We start from the raw sequence: 11,966 nt of genomic DNA, 5'->3' as shown, positions 1-11,966 counted from the left end.
CAAACACGGCTCTGAACTTGGTAGTAAAATCAGCCCAAGTCATTGCATCAAGTGCTGCATCATCCCCGATGACATGCCCAATCTCCTCCAACCAATCTCGTGCCCTATCCTTCAGAAGACAAGATGCTAATCTGACCTTGTCCCACTCGGGACATCTGTTAGTGTGGCATGCATTGGCCACATCCGCCAACCATCTAGTACTCGCAATGGGGTCCCGCGCCCCATGATAAACTAGAGCTCCAGATACCCGAAACTCCCTGAAAGTAAGTGTGTGCGACCCCATCACGGTCACCATCTCAGCATAGAACGTGCTCAACTTCTCACTCATCAACTCTAAGATACCCTCCTTGATCGAACCAAAGATCACCGGAGTCTGCTCAAGTATGATGCGGGTAACCTCTGAGGTGAAAAACTCCCTAGTCTGCTCATCCAACTGCTCGGTCCCCGAGCCTGATCCTGATCCCTCCCCGGCACCTGAACAGCCGCCTTCTGGTCGTGGGCGTAAAACCACCATTCTGAAAACACATTATGATAAACGTTAGAAACACTGATATATCTTGAGGGATCATTTCTACTACAGGTTTTCTGGTCTCATCTCCGCCTTCCTCGATTCAAGTGCGGATCCTCTGCTTCCAGTAGTATAGACCCAAACTACCTTCCACATCTATCCGTACCTTCCTCAAGAACTGCCTCGACTCCACTGAGCCACTACTACTGCTACTGATCTCAGCTACTCTCATCCTAGGCTTGCCCTAGGGGAAATCTCTGACTCAACAAAACCAGTCCTCAACTGTTGAAGACCTCCTTGTAATGCCAATTAGTCATCACCTGAATACCATCACATGAGACGAGGCTCAGATAATTCTTCGAGTAAAAGACTCATCCCCACAACAGTTGGACTCAAACAAGATCTGCGCAGTAGGGCCAAATCCAACACTCTGAGATTATTCAACCCTAATCTCATGTGATGTGTCATATTCACCTAATAGCTAACTCCCATCACTTGGAGTCCGACAAAGTACAAAGAAAGCAGCATTCGGATACAGGAAACTAATCAAGCAACTCTATTCTCGTATCAAGAAACTGTACTAGCATACAAGGCTAAGTTCGTACTGCCAAGCATAACCTAAACAGGCTATCCTACTACTGTGTACTCAATACTAGCATGCAATTCTCATAAAGATGAAACACATATAGCAGGCACATTAGGCATCCTCCTAGATCCTTAGTCCTATTCTATCTTGCTATTCTACTGAAACTAACACTGATAATCATAACATAAACTTGTATGGGTAATTTGAGAGTACTTACTTGATCTCGGATGATCGCATGCACCACACTCTTTCTCTTGTTTTCAAAACTCTTTTCTTTTTAAGTCTCTTTCTCAAAAATTCTTTTGAAAATATTTTTCTTTCGAAAATCTTTTTACTATTTCCTTAGTTTGAGTTCAGTCACACCCGTAAGTGTGCCTGAATCCCTCAAACCAAGGCTCTGATACCAACTTGAAACGACCCAAAATACGATCCAAAATTTTTTGTTTAAGTAATACTAAAACCATAACATCGAATGCCATAAAATAAAAATCATACATCAATATCTCAAAACCATAATAAAGTGTCGTGATAAAAACTTTATCAAACTGTGTTAAGTCATATCTAGGAAAACTAAACCGACTCCCTGGATAAAACTAAAGCTATGGTGTGTGCGATGCCATCATCACGAACTCTTCCATTTACTTGCGGAAGTACCTGAAACCAAAACTGAAATTGTAAGCACGAAGCTTAGTGAGCTCCCCCAAACTACCACATACCATACAATCACACAGATACATATTGGGCCTTGCCCACTGCATCGGATCGAAGTCCAGAAACTACATCAGACCAAAGTCCAGAACTAACCAGGGCCTTGCCCTCTTCATCAGACTGAATTCTGGAAACTACATCGGACCAACGTCCAGAACTAACTAGGGACTTACCCTCTGCATCAGACCGAAGTCCGGAAACTGCACCAGACCGAAGTTCGAAACTAACTGCATTGGATTGAAATCCGGGATTGACTAGGACCTTGTCCCCTGCATCAGACCGAAGTCCGGAAACTGACAGAGCATAACATAGCATAGCATAACATATCAACTAGCATAAGCACATACACTACATACTGCATCGGACTGAAGTCCAGAACACATAACACAAAACATGCTTGAATCACAAATACATCAAGCAATCTAACTACTGCATCGGACCGAGGTCCGGGACAACTGTTAACTAAACGGGTCGGCATTGTGGCCGTAGACCCGTTCCTACTGGAAGGAAAACTCACCTCGAAAGCTGGCTGCTGAAACTCTACTCGGGAACTATCTGCTGCTGCTCCGGTCTCTCCCGGCTACAATTCCCATAAACACACTCAATCAATTATTGATAACTATACTGAGGGTAAAATGACTATTTTATACCTGGTCAAAGTCAACCTCCTGGTCAAAGTCAACATACAGTTGGCCCGACTCGTCAACTTGGGCCGCCAACTCGTCGAGTCCCTACTCTTATTTGTGATTCCTACCTGCTAATACTCGTCGAGTTTGGCATAGACTCGACGAGTTCCTCCTCGATACTAATAAACAGTCTATCTTCATCTAACTTGCCGAGTTGTATGAACAACTCGTCGAGTTCTCCTTCATCATAAGAGCATTCTAGCTTGTGACTCGTCGAGTAGTATGAACAACTCGTTGAGTCTGTTCTTGAGGCAAGAAGATTGCCCTGGACTCACCGAGTTATGGCATTGACTCGGCGAGTCCCTCCATTGTTGAGTCTGACTTCCGACTCACTGAGTCCACCTGCAACTCACTAGTTCCACTTGGTATAACTCAAAAGGGGAAAAATCGGGGACTTGTGACTCGACTCGCCGAGTCGCTCCCATGCAAACACTATACAGTTGATTCTGATCAATTCCATTGCATTCAACTTATAGATCTGGGTTCCTAAGGCTTGTTTCACACGTAAAGTTTCCAACTTTACTTGTGTATGTGCATCAATGAAGGTTTAAAGGCACTAAAGGGACCAAAAGTGTAGATCTAGGGCTTTTTATGCAAGAATGGTCCCATAAAGGCAGTAGATCTAAGCTTCTAGAGCTCAGACATGGGTAGATCTGATGGATATTCATCACCACATGTTCTCTATACTACTACCAAACCAAAAATTGGTAAAACAAGCTAAATAAGAGATCTAATTGAAGAAGGAAAAAGGTTTGAGCTTGATACCTCAAAGAAGACTGTAATGCAACAAGGAAATCAGATCTACTCTGCTCCCCCTTGATTCCTCCTCTTCTCTTCTCTTCTTCTAGCTTTAAATGCACCAACAACTTGCACAATATGATAAATCACACCAAAAATGATAAGGAACGACTAGGGTTTTAGTATGGAACTCTATGTAGGTGAGGGAGGATGATTAGTGCACAAAAAGTTGTTTAAATAAGGTGCAAACCCTTAGCTTTAGGGTTTCATCTAGACTGGTGGACTCGCCGAGTAGCCGACTCCAAACACGTGCTTATCCCGTCTCTACTCGACGAGTCGGGCTACTGACTCGTCGAGTTCCTCTTGAAAACTTGAAAAAAATTAGATATTTAAATACATACCAAAATTGGGGGGTTACATTATGACTATAAGGACCATGATGAGCCTAGATCTGAAGTTGTAACCTCAGATCATGCCCAACACCTGAAATAAATCACCAATATACTAAAATTGCCCTAATCTCAAGCATGGAGAGATCTAGATAGAAGGAAGTCAAGGTAACGACATGTTACCTTCAACGTGATGCTAAGATGGAGTAAATTTTGGATACACAACTTTTCCTTGCTCTAAGCTCCTTGGTTTTCAAGATCTTCTCACCAAAATCCATTTTCCAGGCTTAATAATACACAAATATGGAGAGTAAATATGATTTAGGGTTTCTGAGTTCAAGGGGATATAAGGGAGGCTAGTGCAAAACCCTGGAAATTAGGGTTTCATCCTCCAGCTTCAACTCGTCGAGTTGTGTCCTCCAGCTCGTCGAGTTGGTCACTTAAGACACGTGGCCAAATTTGTTCCTACTCGACGAGTCATGCCATCCAACTCGTCGAGTAGACCTTTCAAAATAAATATAAGACTATAAAGTTTATACCTGAGAGTCAGGGTGTTACAATTATATCGTGTATTTTGAAAATATGAAGTGATACTTTGTTACGATCATTTGGTTCGATTTGAGAATTATATCACATATTATGTTCTTGAGATTCGTTTTCATGTTTTAAATCTTTGATTTTGTTCTCGTTTGACCCACTTATGCTTGATTTTAATGGTTGTTTTAAAATATATGGATGTCACAATGGTTAATTCTGAAAAATATTTTTTGGCTTGTTAAACCAAAAATTTTCCAAACTATAATTATTTGTATACAATTTAAAGTTATCTGAAAACTTTTGTACCAATTGTTGTTAGAAAAAAAGTTTAAAATCTAAATGTTTAAAAAACAAAAATAGTTTGCTTGTATCAAAATGAAAAGAATTTCCAAATTATATTTTTTTCGATTGTTTCTATATCATACATGCACATAAAGCATCATATATATTATAAAAGCGAAATAAGTGAATATAGCTTACAACCTTAAATAAGCTTATGTGTCTAACCCTAACATATTAGGCTGTTTTGTGTCATATATGAATTTTATTTCGTAACTTGATTTTCTTTCAAAATTTTCGTACCATAACAATTATATTCATCCCACATCATGTATGTATGTCTTTCTATCGAACACCTGGTCAACTACATATACTACTGTTGCAAATGAAAATGTTGTAAGATGAAGATAATCGTTAAAGTCCAAAAACCTTGGAAAATAGTCAAGTTGCAGAATGATGTGTAAGATTTTAGATGATTAAGGATATAAGATATATTCACTTTTATTATGACATCGTTGCTTCTATAATTTTATTTTTCTTTTCTTATTACTTATTTATCACCTAAAGTGTTAGCTTTCTACTTTTTTTAATGTTCCCAGCTGGCAAATAAGATATAAATATTTGTTAGTTTTCATTGTTTTTCAAGCGTGGAAAAACTCATCCCATTTACCAGCAATCAAATGTTAAATAGGAGTTGCATCCACCATTACCATTTGCACAAAATTCATATCTATTATATCCACATATTTCTTTTTTGTTAAAAAAAATATTGTATTAATGTAGTTGTTTAATTCCATCCAACTCATGCTAAACTAGTTTAAATTTACCAAATGATATATGGACGCGTTACCTTATTTGTGCTTTACACGGAATGAAACAATGCCATCAACAAGCAATCCATGTCTTTTATTTGGAATAAAACCATATTTACGAAACCCCCATATACACCCGATAATAAAAATGATGAAACAAAACAAATTTAAATGGAAATAATCAGAAACTTTATGTCCTATAAGCATAAACAATGATCAAAGTGATGAGTGAAATAGGAAGTATGTTCTAGCACGAAGAAGACCGAAGGTGGAGGAATTAATGACCGGATGGGGTCCATGAGGCTAGCCTACGCTTGCTCGCTAGGCCTGCATTGTTACACCAAAACGTCTAACTAATTACATGAATAACATCTCTAGCTATACACTTCTACATCCATCTATTAAGACATTATCTGCATCCGTTGGTGCTCCTCGCTTAATTGTTTCTTTGTCTAACCTCTTGCAATCATTGAATGCTATATATCGAATAGATGACATATTGGTTAACCATATAGGCAATTCTCGCATTCCAAATCCCTGTATGGTCAACCGACTGAGTGAAATGAGGTGCTTTATTTCTTCTGGTATCGACTCCAAATGATCCCAACCGTTCAATTCCAACGAGTGAAGGTGGTTCCTCAACTTCTTGATGCCTCGGAGACTTGGGAAAGAATGGAGCTCCTTCGAGAATGGACCAAGTTTCAACCTGCTTAAGATTGAAAAACATTCGAACATTTTGGGAGGCAAGGAAGTTAGTTTGTTGCATTCGGTAACACTCAGTCTCTTCAAAGAGTGACCCTGGTTATGAAAATCGGGTAATCCCATGAGGCTGTGGCAACCATCGATTGATAATGATTCAAGAGATGCGAGGCCTTCTATGCTTTTAATGGACTTGAGATTTTTGCAATTCTTTATTTTTAAGGAAAGTAGAGGATGGGGATGACATTCATCTAAGACAGCGATCTTTGGGCAGTTATAAATGTACAACTTTTCAAGGACTGGTGATAACAGTGTTGAGCTGTTCGTTGCTGCATCCATCCACTTTTCCAGTCTTTCCATACCTATGAGTTGGAGCGATCTCAATGATGGAGATAGAGGCTTAATTGATCCACTTCCAGTAACTTTGTCGCCCTTTTTGACTAAAAAACCGCTTAAGCATGTCAAGTTGTCCATATTTCTTAACACAAGATCCCGAAGTAGTGGTAGATTCTCAAGCATTGGAAGATGGCGGCAGTTATGACATCTAATCAATTTGATATCCACAAGCTTGTGAAGGGGTGTCCATTTCCCTTCAATACCGATTGCCATGGTGGAAACCCATTGTGGAAAATTATCACCGGAAAAGTTGTAGATTGTCAAGCTTTGCAAATTTTCATGGGGTTGCAAACCTTCCAATACATCTTTGTCATTTCGGTTGGCAACATCATCTTTATTATTCCAACAAAGTTCAATCTTTGATAAGTTTTTCTTTCCATATAAATCTGCCTTGGTGGCTTCTTTTTTGGTTTTAACCTTTTCTAGATTCAATATCCGGAGCTTTCTACCAAGGTGTTTCAAAGGGCCTAGCTCTTCAATTTGATGTCCTTTCTTTCCAAGAACGTGAAAGGAAGGCAATGTTCGAAGGGATGTCAATTGTCCCACATTATTGATGGGAACGGTGTCTGGAAACTCGAAGTGTCGCAGGCTTATCAAATTTCTGAATTCTATAGGAAGCCTTCTTAAATGATTTATTTTAAAAGATCTACAACCACATAGCTTTAGAGTTTGCAAATGGTAAAGTTTACCAATAGACTTTGGAAGAGAGCCGACTTCAGTATTAGACAAATCAAGATATTTTAGATGCGTCAATTCTCCAATTGATTCGTCCAAGATACATAGTCTGCACCTATCGAGTTTAAGGATGCGCAAGGACTTGAAATGTTGAAATGAAATGTTATTCTCAACTTCACCCTCGAAGAACAATGTATGCAAACTTCTAGCTTTCATCTCATCTTTGAAGACCACAGAACTCATCTTTTTAAGAGAGATGTTGATTCGAACATCATCCTTCCAATGTCGATACACTGAGAGATGTTTAACCTGAGGAATACGCATAATGTCATCGTGTGTCGGATGTACTAGCCGTAAGCTTTCATGTCTAACAAGTGACGAGGAAAGATCATGCAACAAATCATGCATACTACAACCAGCGACGTAACCATACTCATCCCTTGTAACATCTTGCAACAACAAATTGCTAACTAAAATTTCGACAATATCATTTCCTACATCCTCCATATCCTTGTTTCTTGCCTCATCCCCTTGAACAAACCCTAAAGCCATCCAAAGTTGGACCAATTCTTCGCCTTTCATGACCGAGCCCTTTTGAAAGATGGAACAATATGCAAAGCATTGTTTGACAATAGAATTTGGCAGATTGTCAAAGCTTAGTTTCAAGGTGTTTTGCACTCTATCCCCTTCTCCTTCAAGATCCCAAACCTTGCTATCTCGGATGGATAACCACTTTGCTTTGTCATTGTAATTACGCAACATGCCTCCAATTACATTTACCAACAAAGGCAAACCACGACACTTTTTCACAATATCACGCCCTATCTCCTCCAATTCACGCAACGATGGTTCACCAGCCACAAATGCTATTTCTTTAAAGATGGACCAACACTGATCATCAGAGAGACCTTGTAAAGCTCGAAACTCCTCACTCATAGCCAATGTTCCGATTTCAAGATTCCGTGTAGTTACAAGAATGCCACTTCCATTTTGTGAATTTACTTTTAGCATGCAAGTCCGAAAATCATCCCAATGTGCCCTCTCTTCATCCCAAACGTCATCCAATACTAGCAAATAAGTTTTTGATCCCAACTCCTTTTGTAGATCTTTAATTATATTAACCCTAGTTCGAGACTCACATTCCTTTCCGGCAAGAGCTTCATAAATATTTGCAAGAAGTGTGTTGACCTCAATCTTAACCGATACACATAACCAAGCTCTAACATCAAAATGTTGCTCGATTTTTGGATTATTGTAGATCGACTTAGCCAAGGTGGTCTTCCCAATCCCGCCCATTCCCACAATCGGAACAATCTTGAGGTTTTCATCTTTTCTTGAGTGGGTTAGAAGTTCAATAATATGTAGTTCATCATTCCCCCTCCCAATAATTTTGAATTCATCTAAGTATGGATCAGTCTCTCGACAAAGACTATTGCTAACAGGGATAGACTGTTCATTTTCTAGTCTTAAATCGTTTGCTCGTTTATTGATCTCAAACAACTTTTTGCTTACGTTTTCTATTTTATGACTCATTTCTCTACGAAATGACAACTTTTTCAAGCTCGGAAGAGTGGGTACCTTTCTTGCTATCCAATCTCGTTTCTTTACCTCACGCCTCAACATTTCATAATGAACTTCATCCAAGACATCATCAGCTTCACTGACGACATCTTTTAGCTGTTTAAGCCACACCATCACAGCCTCTGTACCCTTTTGTCTCTCCGCATCTCGCAACTTGGCGCGGATCAGGTCCAACAGATCGTGAAGGGTAGTTAACTTTTCTTCATAACCCCAAGCAATGACGATTTCATTGGCAGCGATAGACAACACCTTTTTCAGTACCCCTTCAGCAGCAATAGTGATTAAAGCTTCTGCCATTTTCACTGTTAACAAAGAGTCAACGATAGAGATGGTGGAAGAAAGAGAGAAAGAGGAGTTGCTATTAGGAATTTAGAGGGGAAGTATTTGATTTCACAATGGACCAATGGACAGTTGTTATCGAAAAAGATAGAATACTAAAGCCATGTGTCTTGATGTACTCGCTCTCTGCATCACATATAATAAAAAAACTTATTATATGTCAGGTTTTACCATTATTTTATGCACATACAAACAAAAATAATATCGGGACAGGTGTTGTTTTTAAACATCGAGATTAGGGTCCTCCATCACACAAAAGTGTGCTTATTTTTTAAGACAACATTAAACCAATTGTTGGAATAATTCAGAAATTAGTTTTTGAGTCATTTTTTTTTTTAATAGTTCAAAGCCATGTTGGCAGTAGAGTCGGTCTTATGCAACTAGGGGTAGTTGGAGTCTTTTTAGCATAATTCTCTGTTTAAATAGTTCTACAGTAGGCACGTTGAATGTATTCCTTTCTCTTTCGTTTCAGTGAATAAAAAGCTTCCAGCTTTGAAGCATTGTGCTCTGTTTTTCTCTGTTACTATTCCATTGTTAAAATAGAGGTTGCAGGCTTGTGTAGAACCAACACCAATGTCGTTTTCAAATTTACAAGTTTTGTCTCTAACTTTCTTTTATAGAATGTACAAGGAATTCTGTACAATGTTATAACAAATATAATATTCATTGTGAGCTAAACACAATAAAGCTTAAGTCTTCATATTCTCTGTACATGTGAAAACTGTAATTTTTGCACATTAACCACAAACATGAATACTTGAAGCTAAGTAACCAAGCCTAATACTGCATTATAATTTATAAGATCTATAATTTGAAATCGTTATAACTTTTTAAATTAATAATTTGTAGTTTGAAGAGTACTTGATTATAGGTCAAAAAGTCTAAAATACCCATCAATAAACAAAAGGGTAAATTTTAGGAAATAGCAATTCACTATTTTTTTGTAGCTATAATCAATGTAATTAGTTTTTTTTACTCGTAACAGGAATGTACTAACATTTTTAACCAATAATATCAATATCTAAGGCATAATAGTAATATATATGAACGTAATCAGTTAATACTAAAAGTAAAAAAAAAAAAGTACGCTATTATTATATGTAAAGGAACATAAAAAGTTAAAATATGTTTCCCTTATTAGTAGGAAAATGCAAGTATGTTGCTATGTTTGTGTTATGATAAGTCAAAAGTATAAAATGGCCATCCAATATGAATTATCATGAGATGCACACCATTCTTTTTCATGTCTCCAGTCGTAACTTCTCAGAATTTGGCATGCCATACTTGCCATTCTCTAAAAGTCTTTGATCTGATCTATGTCTTGAATCAGTTGGTGGAAACTTCTCTTTTAATACATTATAAAACATCCAAAATTAGATATAAAAAATATATACAAATTTTCATGCACACACACAATTTTAATCAATGTATCGTCTTTTTACCTCGACTCCTAGTGTTAATTGGTTTAATGTGAACACAAATGAAATTGAATTATAATTTGTAAGATTAACAGGTGGCATAGCCCTTCTCAACAAAAATATTGCATCTCCTGTAATAACTTTTGTCTTACTTCTCCTTTAAGTTCCAAAAGTTATACCTGATTAAAAAGAATATTAATTAGTTGTATTTGTACTATTTGGAGGTCTGTGAAAAAAAAATAGAAATCAAGTGAAACTATGTTGCTATTTATTGTATTTTACAAAAATAGTGGTTACTTTGAAATATTTTCCCAATTATAAGATTGTTATTTTTACTTCTAAATGAAGGATTCTTCTTTTGAACAAGTACATTGGTATTTTCAGTTGCAACCCAAGATTAGGGTATATACAAGCAATAGCAATGTACTTTTATTTTATTGTCTAAATAACATATTGCCTAAATTTATGCTTCCATTTTTTTCGTTTAACGTGTAGTATAACATCCTACTTTCATTTATTTTTATAAAAGTATTATTTTCAGAAAGTAGGATGATATTTTCATAAGTGTTTTTATTAGTGATATGAAATAGAACTCAATGTAGTTTTCAAAAGAAAATAGAATTTCAACTTCATTATCGATATGTTTTTCAAATATATTGGAAATAAAATGGCAGAGTTTGTTAGCTTTTCAAAAATAAATGAGAATGTAATGTTATTATTTAATTAAAAGGTTAGTTTTTCAAATACAAATGTAAGTGAAATTCTATTTAGAAAAATGAAAAATGCAATGCTATAACCTGTTAGTTTTAACATATGAAAAGGGTTTGGACGATGTGTATATCATGCTCCAACTTCATCCTCTTTGAGATAACATTTATCCTCTGCTTCTTCGATTAACTTTATGTGTATTTATCTGATATAACATCTTTGATTTCAATTTTTTTTAAGAAACAAAATGAATTAGATTGCAAAATTGGTGAGTGGCCGAATGAAGAATAGAGCAACAAAATAAAAACAACAAATATACTACAACAAACTAACTTGTTGTGTTTTTATTCAAAAATATTCTAACTATAGTGACAAATTCAATGTAATTAGCAACAAAAGCATTTTATAAATTTGAATAAACTAGAACCGTTTTACCCACCAATGATCATTTTGCAAGACTTATAAAGATTAAATAACCATAGAAAAGAAAAATATTAAAACCTTTCAAGTCTTTGGTTCCATTTGGAAATTAGGAAGTTGATGAAGATTTCATTAAAATCCAAATAAGAACTCCTTTATAATGTATCCACTAAAGCAAGAATAAACTATAATAGATGCTAGTCTTCATTTGTAAATATGTTGTTCTTAATCGTTAATACATATACCAAAATCTAATTAAGTAGAAGGAACCTATGATGTAACACCCAATTCAAAGTACTTTTCATTTTAGACCATTGGTGTGTTAATGTTTTTGCAGAATTGGTCCCTAGGGGGTAGAGTTGCCAACTTCAGGAAGTTGGATTACGTTGAGTGTACTAGTGCAATACAGGATCGTAGGTCTTAAACACGTATGCGGTGGCTACGTGGAGTACGCATGGCGTACGTGGGCATGATTGAAAACCTAATT

At 36.8% G+C, this 11,966-nt stretch overlaps 1 protein-coding gene across 1 annotated transcript; it reads right to left on the bottom strand.

Moving 5' to 3' along the window:
- Positions 1-5,395: 5,395 nt before the first annotated feature.
- LOC145037321 (putative disease resistance protein RGA3) lies at positions 5,396-8,977 on the bottom strand. The gene has a single exon (XM_078985955.1). The coding sequence runs from the start codon at positions 8,889-8,891 to the stop codon at positions 5,622-5,624; it is 3,270 nt and encodes a 1,089-aa protein (XP_078842081.1). The 5' UTR covers positions 8,892-8,977; the 3' UTR covers positions 5,396-5,621.
- Positions 8,978-11,966: the final 2,989 nt, after the last annotated feature.

This window comes from Lactuca saligna, chromosome 3 (assembly GCF_052625555.1).
Source record: "Lactuca saligna cultivar CGN05327 chromosome 3, ASM5262555v1, whole genome shotgun sequence".
Classification (NCBI taxonomy): domain Eukaryota; kingdom Viridiplantae; phylum Streptophyta; class Magnoliopsida; order Asterales; family Asteraceae; genus Lactuca; species Lactuca saligna.
The sequence above is the reverse complement of the archived record's forward strand: the minus strand, read 5'-3'. Positions and strand labels throughout refer to the sequence as shown.

Excerpts from the sequence above, each read along its gene's own strand:
- LOC145037321 (XM_078985955.1), bottom strand. The coding sequence starts at position 8,891 with ATGGCAGAAGCTTTAATCACTATTGCTGCTGAAGGGGTACTGAAAAAG.